Consider the following 21,719-nt stretch of genomic DNA (forward strand, 5'->3'; position numbering starts at 1 on the left):
CATAAGATTGTTGTAGTAGCATTTACAGCATTTGCAGTAATTGCTAATGCATTTACTGCAAATGCATTAGCTACTGATACAATAGGTTTTGAACATGATTTCCCTTTAAGAAGCAAGAGACTACAGTAGACTACAGTAGATTATAAAGCACCATTTTCCTTGTCTTATGATCATATTACAAGTACATTCAATACAAATTGCACAGAATATGTTACAATAATACAGACCTAAGTGTTCGAAGGTCCCAAATCTTCATACCATCAGTGACAGCACTGGTCAGGAAGAGGTTGTATGAATCTGGAGCCTGTGAGCTAAACGCTGATCCCTTTAATGATACACAATGAACAAAACAGCTTAGTCAGCACAAGCTTTACCTGAAAATGGATATAAATCTTCTTTTTTTCCCTAAATTTTTTATTATTATACTATTAGTATAATGTATACTACTTCAAAACAGAAGGTGATGTTTAAAAAAAAAAATCACGCTGGGCTGTAAAAACAAAAACGGAAGCAAAAGTGAGGTTAGGTGGGAGTGTCTTAGCGTCATCACTGTTTTTTAGTTAAATAGAAAAGCAAAGAACTTCCACTACAAATCTATCCATCTATTCCACACAGCTCTTTCAGACCCACTTATTGAATGCTATAGGTAAATGTGTAAGAGAGAAAAGCTTAGGGAGAGCCGGAGAGAAAAAGAGTTAGAGAGAGAAAGAAGCGGTGGGGGGGATTGTTTAGATTTCCACTGAAAGTGTGAGAACGGCAGCCTGAGAGGGCATTTCCAGTTCTTTTTTTCCGAGAAGTCCTGCGCTGTGATGAGTTCCAGGTGAATTTTGTCAAAAAGGCGATGGAAATTTCAAGTAAGAAAAGCTGCTTCTCAAAATGCAGTTCCTGATGTTTGGTGAGCCTCAGGAGGAAAACCAATAGTGAAGGGAAAAAATGTGCGTAGACTCCAAGCAGGAGCAATGCTACTAATCCTACGGCACCCAAAGGCCCCTCAGGCCCCCAGGCGGAGAATCCCACAGTGACATCAATAGTCAAGCTAAAAACAACACACCACAGGCTTTCCGCAATGTAATGCACACAATAGCTAGCGTGACAAAGAACAAGCACCTCTGGGCTGAAGGAATAAAGTCAGCTGTGAGCAAGAGTGAATTGCAGTTGAATGCTTTAATGCACTTCATCCATACCACAAGGTGCAGTGTATCCAGCTAATCCAGGCTGGCCCGAGTCTAAAGCAAGTTAGATACTGACCAAAGTCAGTATCTAAGGGTCAGTGGGTACAAGCCTCCTTCACACCAAAACATATACTTTTCTGCATCTACTAAGTTACATGAGCATCTGTACAATAGGTAATTATTTTTATATATGTTTTATAATAAAAGTTAATGGGTTTGTTGCTGTTACAAAGCTGGCAAGCATTCTTATGACTCTTGTATGTAGAGATACCAGTCCCTCCATGTCACTGTAACATGTGAGGCAATAAAAATGCTAACTATAAGCTGAATAAATAAATGAGACTTGAATAAATGAATTTTATAGTTTCACTGTGAGCAATATTCTTCATAGCACTATAATAGATGTGGACGCCAGCCCAAGCTGTCTACTTATTAGACACCAACAAATTGAGTCCAGATTGGTTCAAGACACTGATGTGGAAGTAAGGCCACATAAACCCAGACTGCATCATGGAACAGCTTTACTCCAAGGCCATCATCCAGCATCATCCTCCTGCCATCCCCTATGGCAGTCTTAATCCTCCTGCGCTACGGAGTAACATTCAAGATGAATGATACTGATGATGGCATGTCCTGTCTGTCTGTCACGGAAATGTTTGTATAACCATGATTTTTGTTTTTAACCATGACCTTTTTCATTCACACCACAAACGTAACACTTTTATTGCCTCAAAAACGATCCGTGTCTTGTGCCTTACGTAACTTGCAAAACACTCATAGATGCCTTATGTAAGACTATTACATCTGCCAAATAGTAGCCCCTTCAAGGGTAAAATGGAAGATGAGGCTCACACCAGTAATCGGTTCCAAGTCAAGCAAATTCTTCGCTTTGTGGGTTAGATCTCAACGTCATCCAATCTGCGTATGGACTGAGGAGATGTCTCTGCCTCTATCAAAGATTGGAGGTTAAGGCTAGGTTTAGTCAGACTATGAATGAGAAAAGACGTGAAAAAGATTTGACAACGCTCAGCAACATCAAAACTTAAATATGTGCCTTCAAAAAAAAATTGCATTTGTATTAAAGAACACTATCATTATCAGGATAAGTGCAATGTTTATGGTTTAGGGTGAAAAATCTTTTTTAGTAAAGCGTTCTGTCCCTTTATGCCAAGCAATGATTGAATTCAATTATATAGTGCCAAATCACCACAACAGTCATCTCAAGGTGCTTTATATTGTAAGCTAAAGACCCTGCAATGCAAGAGAGAAAACCCTCAACATCAAACAACCACCTGTGAGCAAAAAGTTTGCGACTGTGGAAAGAAGAAAACTCCGTCAGAACCAAGTTCAAGCAGGGGGAACCATATGCTGCGACAGGTTGGGGGTGATGGGAGGAAGACGGGATAAAAGACATAGTGTGGAAGAGAGCCAGAAATGAATAACTAAAGATTAAATGCAGAGAGGTGTGTAAGCACACAGAGAGCAGCCTAGGCCTATTGCACTAAGGGAGAATTTAGGGTCACCTGATCCAGCCCTAACTATATGCTTTATCAAAAAAGAAAGTTTTAAGTCTAATCTTAAAAGTAGAGATGGTGTCTGTTTTGCAAATCCAAATTAGGAGCTGTTTCCACAGAAAAGGAGCCTGAAAGTAAGCCTGCTCTATTGGGGTGATACAGTACTATGAGGTCTTTAAGATAAGCTGGGGACTGATTATTCAACATCCCGTATGTGAGGAGAAGGAACTGAAATTTGATTCTAAGAAAAGCCAGGGTGGAAGAAAAATGCTGTCTCTTTCTAATCTCTGTCAGTACCCTTGCTGCAGAATTTTGGATCAACTGAAGGCTTTTCTCAGGGGGTTTTAAGGACACCCTGATAACAATGAAGTAATAAATGCATCGACTATTTTTCAGCATCACTCTAAGACAGGATGTTTCTAATTTTAGATAATATTGTGTGAATGTAGTCGTACATATTTATTTAACATACACACTGAAGGACAAAAATGGTCAAAAATGACTCCAGAATTCCTCACAGCGTTACTGGGGGCCAAGGTAATGCCATCAAGAATAAGTATCTGGTTCAACCCAGTAACATGACAAAACGTGTAATTAACACGCCAGTCCACCGTGTCCATTTCACGCTTTGGCTAGGCAAAGCGTGAAATGGACACACATGCAGAAGTTGCATTACCAGCAGGGGGAGACGCTCCCCCGTGAATATTTTCATGTTTGCTTGGAATAAAATATCTCCCTCGGCTGTCACTGCACGTGACGGCAACTTACTGCAACGTCGGCATGCGTTCATGTGTGAAATGGAGATGGTGGACTATCTGTTACTATCCGTGATATCATGCTCAATTATCTAAGGTGAGGACATCCCAAAAAGAACGCTGGTTTGAGCGGGGAGTCAAGGAGGCCATTTATGTGACCAATGGTCATGACAATTTGCAGTCAGCCCATTATTAGTCAGTTGTGCTAGAGTCAATGATTATGCAAATGTACTGTTTATAAAGTTGGGGAAACCTCAACTGACACTGTGGAAGTCACTTGGATGAGTGACGAAATAGCTAGCTACGTCCACATGAGCAGAATGAACCTTTTTTTGGATTGGGTTGTCTGGTTAGACATTTTTAAACACTTAAACTTACACAACACTTACACCTAAAGCTGTTTGTCTTAAATTATCTTACATTATCTGCTAAAATGAGAAGCAATTGGAAATAAATTGTTCAAGCACTTGATTTAGAGCCTGGAGCGTTTCCCAGGTGTCACAGGGCGAGAGTTGGGGTACACCCTTGACGACGTACCAGTACACCACAAGGAGACAAACATTGGAGGAAGCTGGAGTTCCTGGACAGGGTCCATGCATTAACAGGGACAACATACAAACTCCACACTTTCATACTGTAAGTCGCTTATATATACTGTGATGACTGACATTACAACGTAACCAATTACAAACGATCATGCATAAAGGCTGAAATAATCATACAGGAAGTTATAAAGCTGGGTTCACATCTACTTCTTTAAATTGAATTTTCAAATATACCGCATACCCAAATGGAAATATTTTAACAGAATTCCAAATACATATAAGAGATTTGATTTAAAAAGCAACATCTTCCAGTTTTTGAAACAATTCTGGTTTAGCATGTGGACAAAATATTACTTTACCGCTAAGTGGTTCACTGGTGAGCTGGTGGGTATTAAGTGATTAACTGCATTTCGTTGCCCTGTACCTGTGCATGTGCAATGACAATAAAGTTGAATTCTATTCTATTCTATTCTATTCTATTCTATTCTATTCTATTCTATTCTATTCTATTCTATTAACAAGATGATATATAATAGTATTAGACAAAGATACAATCGAAGGGAATTACTATTACACAAGACAAATACATGCATATACATCAAGGGTAGTTTTTTTTCACATGAACAGTCGAATCGCCTCACCTTGTTCTGTGTGATGCAATGGATGGCTCTGCTGTGGGCATCAGGCACCTCTGAGGCAACTGTGCCTTTGTTCATGTCAAATACTTGAATAGACTGATCTGACCCACACACCAAAACAATGTCTGAAACAGCTTGTTAAGTAATGTTTTAACATTTTTCTCAGAGGACCAGCACCTCAAACAAAATAACATATATTTAATCAACTATTTTCTATCATTTACAACCTTGGTAGCTTTTTAGGGCCGTGTGATGTATTCAGTCAAAAACTGAATACAATGGTTTGCCTTCCTGTAGACACCTTAATTCATTCCATGCTGTTTTATGTAAGTAGACAGAAATGAAAAGAAGGCCTTGTAGGCCTTATTATGGTGTACATGGACACTCCTACTAAAGAACAGTGTTAAAATCTCATGAGATATTGTAACAGTTTTAAAAATCCAAAATATTTCATACACACTTTGACCTAAGAAGGCTGCCATTATTTTATATGACCAATCAATTTTATGATTTAAACCTGTTGCATCCCACAGCTATCATTACAAAGTCGCTATTTCTGACAGACTGGTCAGTTTCCACAAGAACTTAACATTACTCTGTCTATGCAACTGATCCATTTCACTAAGAAAAAGAGCTCACAAATGCTGTTGGTTATACGTGACAATTTTCACTTATGAGTCTAAATGCTCTCAGATAGCAAATGAAACTTCAGTTTTCTGTTTTCTTACCCTTCCCAATTCAAGTGCATAATCCTTGCTAAAGTGGCCACTTCGGGACAAATAGCAGTGGCTACCATTCATCTGCAATGAGTGTTGGCTGTCAGTTCACGGTTTACCTCAGCTGTCAATATGTGTCCATGTCTATTTACTATGGAGGAAGCAGTAAAACTCTGTGAAAAGAGTCTGATAAGAGGATATCCTGACCTTTTCTGTTAATAAATGCTGCTGTTAGTGAAACTTTCTTAAAAATAGATCAAACACTTTTAGACACTAAGTGAATAAACTCTTACACGAATGTAAGCAAACTGTTCAGAGGGAAAGTGTGATTTTTAGGACACTCAAGTCTAATGTTTGCTGGCATAATGCTGTAACAACCAGCTGTTATTGTTGTTTAGCCGGCTTGTCAGCTGTGCTGAGACGGGAAGGTCGCATGTCTTATCTGCTGACAATAACTAATTGCACAAATACTGGGAATAAAAAAAGCACGTTTATGCATCTTTGCATGTGTTAGATCCCTGACTTCGGTTCAAGAGATAAGGTGAGGTGAGGAGGAAGAGGATGAGGTGAAAATGAGGGAGAAGAGAGAACAATGGTGGAGAAGAAGGAAGACATAATTAGAAAGAGACAATGCAAATGCACATGTACAAATGTGAAATGGTCGTATGTAGTTTGAAAAAACCTACTGTATCTTTTTTCGTATTATTAATAGACTGATTCTAAGTTTATGAGAAGGAATACATATAGTGTAAGCCATACATTATCAATGCAAATTTATGAGTACAATATTTTTTTGCTTTTTTTAAATTAACTAAAATAAATAAACTAAACATTTTGATTGAATTCCAACTATATGTATATCTGCATATTTACATATGTCATCACCCTATATGCATATTCTTTTTGTTCTGTACATGGTAGGGCAAAGTGAACTAAAGTGGAGCAGAACTGCTCCTGAGAGGACCTCTTATTAGTGGATTTATTGGAAAATAAATGCATTGTAAACCCTCAAATTCCTCACATTCCTAAATAAACTACAGAAAACCTCATTCATTCACAGGTAGAATCCACAATGGAAGCCCTGGGGCAACATCTAAAGACACCATAGACAAACTGCTGTGGATGACATGGGAAATGTCTGTGTATGTGCAGTCTGAACTGAAACACCTCTGCTGTACGAACAGTAACAACAGGAAGAAGGATACGGGAGAAAAAATCATTGATCGCAGACAAGGCAGTGATGTCTGTTGCTGATGTTGTCGCAAAGCATCCAGCCAATTTGCTGACACTCCGTTGATGATATCTAAGGAGAAAAAAGCTTGAATTTGTCTCACTTTCTTCACAATACATCCATGTGTATACAGCTTCATGACAAAAAAGATTATATAGGAATTCAGCTGAAGACCAATGAAGAAAATACATACATAAACCAATAGTTTACGTAGCATTTATAAGGTTCACATGGTAAACTGTTGTGTATCTATTTACATGTATGAATCACTTGCAATTACCTTTTTATGTCATCGCGTGTGATGTCCAGGTTATACAGGTACAGGTACAGAGAGGGTCCGGATGCCAGAAGTACAAATTTGTCGAGATAATAAAACTGAGCACCTCTAATGGGTTTGGAGAACATTTTGTCACCCTAGCAGAGACAAAAATCAGCCTTAATAGTATTTTTTTTATTTAATTATTAAAACATTTGCAAGACTTCAGTTTTACTTCAGTTTTTACTTCAGTCTTACTTATACTTACTTATACTAGTATACCAGACCACATCTCATCAACACAAACTTAACAAACTTTTTCTCACAACTGCAACTCTCAGAAGCCGTTTGTGATCCTGGCTCACCCAGACATAGCCCTTGTCCCTGAAACGACTTGTATTCATTGCCAAGCTGTTTCACAAAAATACCAAGCAGTCAAAGGCTGTAGACCCAGCCAAACTGTCTAACTGAGTGAAACAAAGCAGGGATGATAAGCATCAGATATGGGGAGACCTTGGAGCTTAAGGACAGACCCTTGTTTTTACTTGGCATGACAAAGCAACTGAGTGTCCCATTAAATATGATACCCAGTGAGGTAAGGAGGGTCTGCATACGATCAGAGTTTTGGATGCTCCAACTTCAGTTGAGGCTTCGATAGCAAAAGTGCTATCACTGCGCCAAGAAACACATTATTTCATAATTGCATTAATTTGGCTTTCTGTGTTGGCCTCCTTGTTTTTAAATTCCATTAGTTTTCTAATTAGCAGTGGAAACATTGAATTGAGCAAGTTCTGTACAAACATGTCCAAGATACAATCTGATCATTACACAGAAATTGTCCTATTATAAAGGTGTGCTATGACTGAATTTTATGAACCACAGATGGAAATGGAAAAAGTTTGAACATTTTACCTAACCATTAACACATCGGAATGACAGAAGGAGATCTGTAGGGGACTAAAATCCTTCCAACAATCACACTGATCTTTGAAAACACAAGACAAATGTGTGGAGCTATCTATTAGTTATCTGTAGTCATTTTATTGAACTTCTACATCTATTTTAATTTTTTTTAGACCTTCGGAGAGAGGACATTTTTGCAATATGAGGTCACTCTGGCTGGTCTTTATTACACTGGTTTTTATGGTTAGAACTTGGACTTCCAAGGAATGAGGGAAATTTCATAAAGGCTTAAAGTAGGCCATGTAGCTGTGATGGGAGATTAAGGTGACAGGGAGTGAAAGCAAGAAAAAAAAAATAAGACACTGGTATAAGTGTATGCACATTCACTGGGGATTTACCATGATAATGGCAGGCTCTGAGTTACAGTGAGTCCAGATTTGGAGTGACAGGTCTTCTGACGCACTCAGCCACCACCGTCTGCTAAGGCTCCAGCTCAAACTGCTTATTGGCTTGTCATGCCCTAGATAAAAGAAGGCACGACTTTAGTAACCTGGTAATACAGAGTGTGGCTACAACATCTACTTTTATGGTACTGCTAAGAGAGCCAGGCAGACAGAAGAGAATATGCTTGTGGTGACCTACGTGTCACCTCAGCTTCTCTCCTTTTATCTCTGCTGCCCCCTTCTGGAGACCTGTGATCCAGCTGCACTTCAGCCATCGAGTGATGCCTGACATGCAGGGGTATTCTTTCTTTCTCTGTCAGTGTTAATTTTACTGCCCGGGACCACTCGTCTCAGAAATGCTTTAATCTTTCACACTGTATATAATAGCGACATATGCTTAGTTTAAACCTAAAAGGTCTCAGGAGAGAATGTGAGCCTTTCAACAATTATTGCTCTGGAACATAAGCAAACCACACTATTCTGGTAACAGAGAGCTCAGTGTTTAGTTTTTGACAGTGATAGCTTAGTGAGTTAACTAGAATTTTCTTTAAAACTCTCATGTCAAGCCATGCATCCATTTCAGAGTAGGTTCAGGTTATTCAGAAGAGCCCAAATGAGTTATCCAAGCCAAGAGCAGACTTATAATTATTAACATCCTTCTTATCTCTGTGAGGTGCCAACTCTTAAACCTTAGCATCATTTGAATCAGTTAAGAAGTTGTATGTCGAACATAAAAAAAACCCCTCTTTTGATGAGAAACACAAAAATATCAAACAAAAGTACAGGTACTCATCTCTGCATCGCACACCTATATAGACAGCTGGAGCGCCAGTAAGGCAGGACTTGTACAGTAACAGTGTGCTGTCTCCAAGACCACACAGGATTTGTTTTCCATCACCTTGGGAGAGACAAGGAAACACGGGATTGTTTTATTAGGATTTTTCAGTCCGCAGCTGATTTATTACAGCCAAAAATAGTAAAGCAGCCTTTAAGACACAACTGTGAAATGTTGTGTTTGAAAGAGGAACATTCATCTTGAGAAAACAGCAACAGTGAAACTGTTTCTAATATACTGCCAGCTATTTTTCATAAATTATTGTTACCTTACTTCACCCTTACAGCACAGGATGGACAATACTCCATGCAGTCGACAGTTATTAGATCTACTAACGGTTCGACATTGGCAGGTGTTTCTAATACAATCCCAAATCTGACTTATAGCCTCAACCTTTAGCATTTCAACTGTTTAAATAATAGTTAAAAACACATAATAATAATAGACAAAAAGACAAAATTACTCATATTAACCTACCTGAATACTGAAGACATGAGACATGCTTCTTCACGCTCACATCAGCACACGGGATAGCCGGTGCCACACCGTCTGCTGGGTAATCTTTAAGGAGGGAACCTCTAAATGGCAAAAGTATGTTCACTATTCACATTTTATTAACACTGTCTTTTAAATGAAATTAGCTTAGGTCGCTTACGTATTTCCATCAGCCTTTTTCCTAGAGGAAGAATTTTTTTGAACATTTGTTTTGGGTGAAAACATGATCCTCCTGAAAAGAAGATAAACTAAATTTAAAAAAAAAAAACATATACAAACAACCAAATAAAATATATATACATATAGCAACTATATTTTACCTAACAAAAAGGAAATATGAGATTAAAAAATAATTAAGCGAATAAGTGCTTTAAACTTTGGACAGACCAATAAACTGTAATCTGATTATCTATATGGCAAAAAGTTATTCTGTGATCATACCTCGGGGCACTAGTATATCCAGATGACTTCACTTTACAGTGGAAAACCAGAGGCTGGTCCTTTACACCTCCTTCATTGAAAGATAAGATGCTCATTAGGACACCAGCGAAGAAGTGTGTATTATAACGAGTACATATGTCTGCATTTCTAAAACACGAATCAATAGATGGTGCAGTGGCAGGATGAGGTAAGATTCTTTAATATTGCTAAAATGACAATATATCTACCAGTATCGTGAAGCAGTTTCATATTTTAAAAGGAGGATTCAAGATTTCTGGGTGACCACTCCATGCTGTAAGCATTAAGTGTATCCATAAAGCCATGAAGGGTGATGGTTCACTATGAGCTCACTTTTTCCACAGCCATTAAAATTTGTAAGCACTTCCAAAAACTGTTCTTCTGTCAAACAAAGGGGAAGTAGGAAAAGGTCATATAGTCTCCAGGGCCAGGCGTATATATACGTACACACTCTCTGGTCACGTTAGGTACACCTTGCTGATACTGGACCTAACCCTCTTTTGCCTTCAGAGCTGCCTTAATTTGTGACTATATAGATTCAACAAGGTTATGGAAAACTTCTTTAGAGATTTTGGTTCATGCTGACATGACAGTATCACACAGTTGCTGCAGATTTTTGCACTGCACATCAATAAAGCAAATCTCCCATCCCACCACATCCCAGAGGTGCTCTATTCGATTGAGATCTGTTGGCTGTGGAGTTGATTTGAGTACAGTGAACTCCAAGCTTATCCTGCTGGAAGCATCCATCCAATGTGCAAACTGTAGCATTTAAATGATGCTCAGTTGGTACAAAGGTGCCCAAAGTGTGCCAGTGATGATAGGATGGAAACTTCTGACCATAACTGTATGTTTAAACATGTTTAAGTGTACAAAACCTGAATTGCATAATTCACCTGGTATCACAACAGTTATGTAGTATTTAAATGTTAGGTAAAGCATTAGTCCTTTTAAGTTCTGTGAGACTGGTGGCTTACATGCAAAACCACCTTCCACTTCTCCAATGTGTTGTGAGACGGCATACTAAGTAGCTTTTGCTGCTCCAGAACAGATTACATGTTGAAAAGTAAGCATTTTAGGCCAATTAAATGGAGACGCAATCACTTGGCGTTGCTTAATGGCCCTATTGATCTCCTGCTGATATATAATGGTGCTTTAGTTTTACGGGGCAGTAAAAATCCCATAATTTACGCTGACTTTACAGTAGACAGTTATTTGAAGCAAAGTGAGAGTTTCAGACAAATTTCCAAGGAAAGTCATATGTGCGTAAAATCACAGCAGTTTGCTGTGCGCTTGTTTTACGGCATTCATTATGAATTAGCCTAATGACAAAAATTATTCAAAGATGTTTCTTAATATTCAAATCCTTTAGTCTGGTTCAGCACATCAGGATGTTCATTGTCTGATGGAACAGCTACAACACCCCAAAACTTTCTGCTCACAAAGTGAGACAGCTGTATGCTCTCCTCAGGTGTTTACCTGTTTACCTCCTGAGTTACTAAATAGGACATTATTCAAATATTCAAACACTGAGGTCAGCATATGTGTATGTAAGGAATCCCTATGATCCAGGTTTCAGGCTGTAAACACTCAGAATCTAATAGTTGTTCCACGCTCGTCTCTGTTTATCCCTAATATGGTCATTTGTAGCACAGATCTCTGGATCTGAGCACAGAAGCCCACCCACCAACCTGTTGTTAATGAAGGGAAGCCAAATAAAAACAAAATTACATAAAGGGAGCCAAAATGGCTTGCTACAGATAAAGGCTATTCTAGCTGAACTTTAAAAAAGCACATACAAGAGCCCCTTTGAAACATCCGATACTCTTTTGTTTGTTTATTTGTTTTATAAGAATTAGCCAACCAAGTCATGTTCTCAATCAGTCAACCTCATTTTACATTAGCTGTGTCACAGCTGTACTGACCTGTGATGAGAAGAGCAGACAGTAGCAGACAGCAATGTGAGTAGAACTAAAAGTATCAGAGGCACCTTAGTAAGCTGTCACAGAACTACATTACAAACATGAAGCTAAAGTAAGGCCACAGTGTGTGGTCTGTATCAAGGTAACTGTTCTTTTGTATTTATACCTTGTAAAACTACAAGGTATAGACCAAGGTGACGTTGAGAACCTCAGTTTCTCTATCTCTCTTTAATCTGGTTTCACAGCATTTTTTTTTCTCTGCCATCCAAGATTTTACATCTTCAAAACAGTGGAGGCAATTAATATAGCTTGGATCACAATGTTTTATGGGGAAATACAACTCATACAGTGGGTCCAATCATTTTCAGTTCATTATTTGCACTATTTTCTGTTCATTCTGTGAGAGAAGATCCTGTAGATCACTGCAGTTTAGTGGGAATTTTAGGGTCCAATGGCTTCTAGTGCTTCAAGGAGGGAACTCTATTGTGCTCCATGTCATCTGCCTTTCTTTGTTTCTTTATTTCATTTTATTCTTAATAATTTGTGACACCTCAGGTCAAACAGTAAAGCTGTCTATTCTCCCTGACAGAGAAATCTAAATGAATCAGATTCACATCTGCAGTATTTTCATACTGATCTGATCACTCTATGGAAAATGTGTGTTGTGCATTGCTCGCAATTTATTCAGTCCTTCTGTTTTACTAGTTCCCTGAAATCCTTTCTATAAAATGACTTAATTCAAGCAACAGCACTCAGGGGTTATAGTACACATCATGCAAAAAGTAACAGCAGCTGATTATAATCATCTCAAAAAGCCAGGAGTCTTCAGTGCATGTGTAAGAAACCTTCAGTGGTCTTGCACACATGCAATGGAAGAACAATTCTATTTCCAAGGATCTTGGAGGTTTATTGCATAATTTGTATACAATTGTGTAGATAACTTTACGAATACAGAATGCATGGAGAGCAGCATGCTGGGTTAGTGTGTAAACGTTTGTGGTTTTTGGTCTGACAGTGCAGCCGCACGGCACTTCTAGACTCTTCAGTACACCCCCTGCACAGTCTGGCACTGGCAAATTCCTCAACTCCAGCTGTGAGGAGACAGCTAATACTGCCTCTCAGCACTACCTCTCTGTATGATGTATGTATGTAAATGTCAGTATTTAGTAGGTCGCTCCAGGAAAACAGTTCTAAGTCGCCAGATCCCAATCATAAACTTTATCTGTGATCCTAATGGTCCACCAGAGAAACACAAACAGGCTCACTTTACCTATGAATCCACAACAGGAAGAAGCAGCCAGTCAAAAAAAATGGGTTAATGTAAAAGAAACCATCAGTCTGCATGTGCTGCTCTAACTGAAGTACCTGTTTATGAAAACAGACAGTCGTATAAAACCCCAACAAAATGAGGGGAAGGAATCTTTAAATTGTGAATGTTTGCAGATAATGAAGATGTTCTCAGTAACTCCTGAAATTGCCCAGCAGACTTTTATTAACCCAATAGTAAAATTTAAGAGGAACAAATCCCCCGAGATTGCATCAGGAAAGACCTGTTAAATAAAATCAAATAAAAAATTGACAAATCAAATATGCGGTGCTACCTGCTGTGGCAAGCCCTTGTGAATAAGGGAGCTGTTGAAAGTGGCTTTTATATGTGGTCAAGCAAAAAACAAAAAACAGATAATGAGCCAGTCATGAAATAAACCACAAAAAGGGTCACATTTTTAAAGCTCAAAGTCCTCAGATAGCAGTAGCTTTCTTTTTATTCTGTGTGTATGAGTATAAGTGAGAGGTGAGTGTTCGGGGATGCTGACCTTTCTTTTTAGGATGGCTGGGCTCCTTCCTCTTTAGCTCAGTATTGAGGGGAGAATTGGGCAGCGGAGGAGAACTGAAAACAAGAGAGGGGTGAAATGGAGGGGAGGGCTGGGGGAGTTACTGGAAATGGAGGAGCACAGCATTTTCCACTCTTATGGATTATTAGCCCCTCTGATTTCCAATGCCATGATATTGTTGACTCATGAAAAACCAGATGGCATGAATGTTTGTAATAGAGGAAGTTAATATGGAAATGTCAGAGTCAGAGGGCATTAGAGGCAGGAGGCCAACTTTAAAAAACAGCCCACAATCATATATAAGCTCAAATGACCAGACTAACAAAACTGTATAAAGGCATTGTTTTTGCAAGTTGTAACTATCCCAAATGATTATGCTTTGGCTCACAAATAGCAAATTTGTTAAAGCAGACAAAAAGCACATTACGTTGATGAAATTAGTCCTTATTGGTGCTGCTGGACTTTGCTAGGTAATCATTTATGGAGTTACAGGTAATGGCTGAATGAATGTTCCTTCTTTCTCAGAGGACAATTTAAAACGTTTGGCATTTAAAAAGTAATCTTATTGTGACTGTTAGCTTACGTATGCAAATTTAAAAGTTTAGAATCGTATAAAGTGCAATCACTCACTAGCCAGAGCAGTTTTGTGCTTATTTCAAATAGTTAAAAAAATACTTATTTTGTCTGTCGTTTGTAGACTTTTTTTTAATCTTTTTTTATTTTATTTTTCACAAAACAAGTAGCTGAAATGCTTGCTATTATACTACCCATAAAAAATAAAAAGCAAAACAAAGTTTTAGACCTCAAGTAGCTACACTACAAGGCCACAGTGTCCCTCATCAAGTTCTATTAAACTTGAATTTTGGTTTTGATCAGTAAGATGAAGTGAGTAGGAAAAAAAGGTTTTGTCACTGTAGATCATTAAAATATTGTATTGCTACCTAATATTTTTCAGTTAACTCCAGCTTTACCTTGGGAACACTGAAAATCCTTTGCCACAAGCCAAGGGCCTTCCTAGGTCATATAGACGCACCTCCAACATGACCACACATGGGGTAAACAAAGAGCTCACTAACATCAGCATCTGTGTGGGAAATAAATTCAATCAATTAAAATTTTAATAAAATAAAAAACACTATTCTTGTAGTAATAATATATACATAAACATGTGTTTTAAGCTGTTAGACTGAGAGAACATTAAATAATTGCTACTGTTTTACATAAAAGTTAGCCATTGGTGAACCATAAACTTGGTTATTTAGCAGAAGTTTTAAGAAAAGAACAAAGCAAAGCTGTTTAGGGATCGGTTTTAATGCTGCAGCCATTTTCAAAAATATTGTATGTTTACATACCAGATATAGTGCCAGACATGGGGAGAGGTGGTGGGTGCATTTACACTCCAACAATCATAAAAGTTAATTTGTTAATATTCTCCTGCTGAGAATACGTGTAACTGTTTACATTTATTTCCTACAGAGTTTATTATATTTGGCAATTATCCAAAAGCCTATGGAAATCTACTTTTTTCTATGATGTTGTTCTGGCCTGTCTACAAATAGACTGCTGCACTTTATTTTAATTTCTACTTAGAACCTTCAAAAGTTCAGTGACTGCATGTTACATGGTTGTGACACCAATGAAATCAGTTTGCAGACAAACACACATTAAAAACATTATATCGCACTATCCTAACTAGTAAATCCTATCTCTTTATACTAAAAACAATACCAGCAACACTGTATTAATGATAGAAGTCAAGCTGAAAAGGCAATTTTAATGGAAATACTCACAGAGTTATCACACCCTGGAGAGATGGTCCATGAGCCAGCCATGGTGATGCTCAGCTTAGGGTAATCTACAAGAACAAAAATCATATTCATCATCATGTGCTATCACATTCAAAAAAGAAATGACCAGTGGAATCTCTCAGGGGAAACCACATGTTTTATTGGAGGCATACCAGAGTTTCTTAAAGAAAGACAGAAAGATGGGAGAAGGCATGTCCCCAGCAGCCTACCTTTGAAATATAGCGCTGTTACCAGTTCAGACGTAGCCAGATCAACCACATACAGACCATCAGAGCTTCCAATACAAAACCAGCTGTCGTCACTGCAGGGCCCCCAAACAGAAACATATGGAAAAACCATGTTAAGGGGTTTTCTCGCAAAAAGAATTTTTCATTTGGGGTCAGACAAACGACACAAAAGATCAACATATTGATGTGATGAAGTGGCAAGACATGTACACCATAAAAGTATAGGCCTTGATTCAAGTTACCTTTGACTTCATGCAGTCTAAACTATATACATTCAGCACACTGGAAACTAATACCACAGAGAAGAAAGGAGCTAATAATAATGGATTGGATTTATATAGCGCTTTTCAAGGCACCCAAAGCGCTTTACAACACCACTATTCATTCACTCTCACATTCACACACTGGTGGAGGCAGCTACAGTTGTAGCCACAGCTGCCCTGGGGCAGAGTGACAGAAGCGAGGCTGCCATATCGCGCCATCGGCCCCTCTGGCCAACACCAGTAGGCAAGTAGGGTAAAGTGTCTTGCCCAAGGACACAACGACCAAGGACAGAGAGCCCAGGGATCGAACCGGCGACCTTCCGGTTACAGATGCGATTCCCAACCCCCTGAGCCACAGTCGCTCTGCTCTTTTATCCACTTCCTGCTCTGGGCTGCATGTTGAGGTTTTGAGTTTGTGGGCAATTTATGTTTGGAAGGTTTTACATTTTTGTGCATCATTATTTTCATACTACTATGTGGAATCTTACTTGAGCAAAGCCCGTGAGCTACTTTAGTTTGGCACATCAAGCTGCACTGTGAGAAACATACATAACATGCTTTAGTTCCCTAGTGTCCCAATTTATTTATATATTTAAGCTTTGCTTTTCACTCTGACACGTCAGCATCACTGCTCCTTCAACCCCTCCACCAACACAACATCCACAAGTCTCCAGAGCAAGATTTATTTATCAGTACCCAAATTTATAGAAACATACTCGCAGGGAATGATGAGCTGGAAGTCCAGATGCCAAACTCTGTTGTGCCAAACTGTACTGCTGTAGTAAATCAATTATTTCAAATGTGTGCTGTCTGAATAGTGTCTAAACACTGATGCTAACAGTGACTAGAAATGATTACTTTGTCTTATACAATGAATATGTGGCTTGCAAAGAAACTTCAACGACTTCAAATGATCACACACTGACTCTGCTTCCACTTGTTCTGTATTTCACTCTAACAGTAAAGTGTGAAGTCAGTAAGTCGCTGAGCTCTGCACTGAGATCACAAGCTTTCCTTACAGCAATTAGGAATCATACAAATCTAGTCATGTCTGCGTGTTTTTCAAGTGCCTGCCTCCTGTCACAGCAACAATATGTTTCAACGGTCTGAAACTTTATGCTTCGAGACAGCAGTTTCCCGCGCCGTGTGAAGTTTCCTTCAGGTTTCCTGTGAGTGTGTGAACACGTGCAGCAATTAGTCCATACGGATGTGGCATGTCATAAGGACTTTTTTTCCAGGAGCTTGTGACACTGTGTTAATGGCAAAAATGTGCAGCTTTTTTTTTTATTTTTTTTTTTAATTTGACATATGTGTTTTAAATCATTTTGCTAATATTCTCCTGGATGACATACCATTTGCACTTTGTGGAATAATAAACAAAATAGAGCCCTTGAGAATACATATAGCTGACAGTCGTGCTTTATTAAGATTCCCTGTCAAAAATGAAGAGAACCAGATCTTCCTTGTGCTAAAATCAAACAATATGATCCACTGAGAGGGAGGAAACGAGTAAATGAAAGGCTTAGATCTAGTTTTTTCTTGTGACTAATGATTGAAAACTAATTGTAAACTACATCTACAACTCTGTGAACGAATCCATTCATCCACACTGTTTAGTTTATGTAGTTTTACCAGTTTAAAGGAAGTTATAATAAGGGTCAAGGCACCTATTCCAGCTAAGCTGTACTTACTTTTCTTGGTCACCATTGATGTCTGATAGAGGCCTACATAAAGCCATTTTGAGAACAGGTTTTGAAGTCTCCACTTTATCAGCAGACGATTTTAAAACACACCCTGGAAGAAAACATCCAAAAGTAGCATAAAAGTAACTGAGTGAACTTTTCCAACTAGTTTAAAGAACTATCTGTTTCATGTCGCGTCACCTGCTTGATGGCTCACAGTCTCTCGGTGCATTTGATGTCTTTTTTCCATCTTCTCAAGGTCCATTTTGGTCACTAGGTGACACTTGTGGTCGTCACTGAGAGAAAAGCACCACACCTAAAACAGACAGTTGTCTTTCAGCTCGTGGAATTTCAGTGTCTGAGCCTTTTGAGCTGCCGCGTACCTCAGTCACTAACCTGTCCATCAGTTGAACCGGTGATAAGATGCCTGTCCTCTTCCAAGAAGTATGTAGTGAGCAGTGGAGAGGCTAAAGGATTAAGGAAGTTCAATATTTTCAAACCTTCAAATTTTAGAAAATTGAAAACTATGGTTGAATAATCATAACTAATTTACTTTATGCTAATGGAGTGGCTTCTATCACAGGAACCCTGGGTACAGAAGGGAGAAAACCCCAGAAAGAGATACCAATCCTTAACCAACAGCCTAATCTGACATCCCAGTTTTTATAGTCCTGTTTTAAAATAGAGTTATCATTTCTACTGTACAAAGTGAATAAGAGTATTGCAGGCTAAAGGGGCGAAGCTCAAAAGAATGAATGTTTACCGCTTCACCAACATGATTTAAAATATTTACGTCATACCTGAAAGCACAAACGACTGGAAGAAAACAGCTTCAGTTTTTAAATCCCACACCTGACGAGACAAAAGTAAAAAGCTAAAAGTCCAAGTAAGGTGTGCACAATTTGTTTTTCTAAACCATTACACATCACTGTGGCTAAATAAAAAGTGTAAAATTTAAAGTAATACCCTAAAGGTGCGGTCTTCTGATGTGGTGACGAGGATATCGTTATTCCAGGGGCAGAACTCTGCTGATGTTACAGGTCCCAGGTGGCCCGTCAAGGTATGGATAGTTTCTGGTCTCTGATGTGGAAAAAACAACCGTAAAACTTGAGTAAGAACAAGTGGTGATTACTGTCTTGTAGTAAATATTTTTTTAAAAGTCAATGAGGTGACTGTAGCTCAGCAGGCAGAGCAGGTCATCTACTAATCTTAAAATCAGGTTTAATCCCTGGCTGCTCCAGCTTGCATGCAAAATATCCTTGCGCAAGATCTTAACCTCAAGTTGCTCTCTGCATCCATCAGAGTGTAAATGTGTATGAATGTTAGACAGAGCATAGAAAAAAGTGGTTGTATGAATGTGAATGTGAATTGTTGAATGAGGCACATGTTTTAAAAGTGCTGTGAGTGATCAGGTAGAGTAGAAAGTATAAAAACCAGTCCATTTACAACCCTTTAGCTTAAATACATTGACCAAGTGGAAGACGTGCAGCATGATCATCTGGTACCTTTGAGCTGAGAATACATGCAGTTGCTCCCGTGCATGCAGCCACTCGTGCATCAGAGAAACAAAATGAAAGATGAACAACCTCCCCCAGCAAAGTCCCGATAACTGTTCCAGCTGCAACTTTACCTGCAAACCAAAATGTTTGTCTGCTTACATTTAAACTTAACAGGAAAATGATCATTTTCACTACATCACGTGATATGAAGCGTGTGCTAAAGTGGCTCCGCAACATTGCAAAACAGAGCTCTATAATGGGGAAAAATGTGTGTGATTTGGGATGGAGAAACGCTTTACTGCAGAGCACTGCTCACAGCATGCAACAATTCAGGGTCAAACACACAGAACTATGTATCTTTACCCTCCTGTGTTCTCTTCTGGCACAATTCAATATCCCAGACAATGACGTAATCAGCAGAGGCGGAGCAGAGGATAACAGGACTGCTTCTTTTTCCAAAAGTAAGGGCACTGATGTCACCATGGTGACCAGTTAGTATGAGGGGCTATGAAAAAAAAATACTTTAGTAAAGCATGAATGGTCAATGGTCAAGAAGGTCAATGACATAGCAGCTCATGTATCTCACAATCCATTACAATTCACAGCTAATCGCCTGTAAAGTGACAAACATGACCTTGACTCTAGCACAATTTTAAACAAAGATCTATTTAGTAGGTTCCCTACTGTCTGACAAAAACACCAGGCCATTTGTGATTGTGACTAAATGCAACATTAAAATATATAAAAGATGAGTGGATAATGTATAAAAGTTTGTTTGCCTGTCTGTGCATAAAGGTTTCACCGGTTTTGCCATTTTTAAATGTACTATGCTGGAATCCACATAATCTGGCCCAGGGCTAGTAAATGTGTAAGAAAGAGAGGTTAAACAGCCACCTGCTGGCCTTTTTAGGTTAGTGACACTGTTTCTTCCAGATTAGTTCACCTTGAAACAAACTGGCTGGCAAAATGACAATAAAGTCCGTCATGTAAGAGGAAGAGCAATCTGTCCACGCGTGGCTTGTTTCGCGGTCATGGCACGAGTGAATTAAGAAACGAAAAAGAAAGTTGTCTGAATGCAGATGAACTGTTTGTTTAGTTTGCCATGATATGCTAAATCTAACGTGCAAATCTGGTATTTATTGTAAACTTCGCTGCAGCATTTCAGTGTGGGTCAAACATTCAAACAAATACTTTTTAATGACATTTTTGTATATATATGATTTTTTCAGATGTATTAAATTGTTCTGACGCTCTGTAGCCAGAGTGCGGACCATGGTGCAGACACGAACAAATTACTTAAAAACTAACAAACCTTCTGCTGTCCGTCCCTTGTGCTGTAAACGAGCACTTCCTTGCCGTGCTGTGGTATGCTAAAATAAGAGTAACAGCATGCGAGCTGCCGGTGTGACAGGAGTCTGTCACAAGTCAAACTGAGCTTTTCAGTCAGCATCTTTGCCATCTGTCACAGGCTAACGCCGTGACACGACCCTCCGCCTGCTGTGTTACGATCGTAACGCTAATTATCTCCTGGAAGAAGTACGTGGAGCGTCATTAGTAACTGTGTGTGCGTACTCATACAGTTCCTGTCGTTATTATTAACTGTCCGTGCTCGTCGACACTTTAATCGCTTTAGAAATGTTGATCGTTGCTATGACACCGAACAAATTTCCGCCACGACAGATCGTCTATGTGGCAGCGCTTCACTCAAGTCGTAATACTAATGCTAGGCACGCAAACACGCACTGTTCTCTCACGTGCTTTAATCACGTTTGTTGTTTTAAAAATGTCTTCACGCAACATTTCGATCATCAAAACTGTACGCTTTGCCCAGTTTATGTAGCTTTTGCATCCAACTCCAGAAGTATTTGGAATTAGGGTTAGAGTGGAGCTTCTACAATAAACCATCCGTACTTGTACTTCACCATTTGACCGCAAGATGGTAGTCCCCGTTAGATTGTGTGCTTCTTTCTGTTTAAAAAAATAGAGAGTGATTTGAGTCACAATCTAACATATATTTATACAACAGAGTTACTTAATTAAATTTAAATATGAAAACTTAGGTGGCATTATTGATTACAAGGTTATTTTGAGCTTGTGTTTATATTGTTAATGTTGCTCATCATCATTAAGCTATAAATAATTTTATATTAAATATTTTTATTGTTAGTTGTAGTATTAGTAGTAGTATGCGCAGGATTTTATTTTATTATAAGTTTTTACAAGGATTTCAAGTTGCTGGGGACCCACAGAAAAAATGATTCCATCAGAGAGAAAAAAAAGATGTTCAAGCTAATTGCATAAAAAAATACAATAAAAACACAGTCCGATTACACCTGTAAATAAGCTCGTTACAAATTCAACTTTGCAAAGAAAGCAAGTTAGCCAATGATAAACTGATAAACAGTGACACTATGCTCAGTGGCATATTCAGTCTGCTTAAGTAAGTTCACTTTAAGCATTTTTAAAGCAAAATAAAAGCATACATAATAATAATAATAATAATAATAATAATATCACTTTTATT

General features: G+C 38.6%; 1 protein-coding gene across 1 annotated transcript in view; it reads right to left on the reverse strand.

Annotated features, from left to right (window-relative positions):
- Positions 1–20,656, reverse strand: part of wdr27 (WD repeat domain 27) — a 50,685-nt gene extending 30,029 nt beyond the window's left edge. The window contains exons 1-21 of the mRNA XM_085428402.1: positions 20,508–20,656; positions 19,559–19,700; positions 19,202–19,326; positions 18,663–18,776; positions 18,497–18,548; positions 18,093–18,163; positions 17,898–18,012; positions 17,706–17,808; positions 15,734–15,825; positions 15,507–15,571; positions 14,688–14,800; positions 13,699–13,772; positions 9,945–10,014; positions 9,664–9,735; positions 9,486–9,586; positions 8,982–9,071; positions 8,129–8,250; positions 6,852–6,985; positions 6,546–6,643; positions 4,628–4,749; positions 228–325 (exon numbers count right to left, since the gene is read on the reverse strand). Coding sequence (XP_085284528.1) covers positions 228–325; positions 4,628–4,749; positions 6,546–6,643; positions 6,852–6,985; positions 8,129–8,250; positions 8,982–9,071; positions 9,486–9,586; positions 9,664–9,735; positions 9,945–10,014; positions 13,699–13,772; positions 14,688–14,800; positions 15,507–15,571; positions 15,734–15,825; positions 17,706–17,808; positions 17,898–18,012; positions 18,093–18,163; positions 18,497–18,548; positions 18,663–18,776; positions 19,202–19,326; positions 19,559–19,700; positions 20,508–20,654 — 2,120 coding nt within the window. The 5' untranslated portion in view covers positions 20,655–20,656. The remainder of the gene's footprint in view (positions 1–227; positions 326–4,627; positions 4,750–6,545; positions 6,644–6,851; positions 6,986–8,128; positions 8,251–8,981; positions 9,072–9,485; positions 9,587–9,663; positions 9,736–9,944; positions 10,015–13,698; positions 13,773–14,687; positions 14,801–15,506; positions 15,572–15,733; positions 15,826–17,705; positions 17,809–17,897; positions 18,013–18,092; positions 18,164–18,496; positions 18,549–18,662; positions 18,777–19,201; positions 19,327–19,558; positions 19,701–20,507) is intronic.
- Between the last annotated feature and the right edge of the window lie 1,063 nt (positions 20,657–21,719).

The sequence above is a fragment of the Rhamphochromis longiceps genome, linkage group LG13 (genome assembly GCF_057381845.1).
Source record: "Rhamphochromis longiceps isolate RC_006_pf linkage group LG13, R_longiceps_female_GT1.1, whole genome shotgun sequence".
Taxonomy (NCBI): domain Eukaryota; kingdom Metazoa; phylum Chordata; class Actinopteri; order Cichliformes; family Cichlidae; genus Rhamphochromis; species Rhamphochromis longiceps.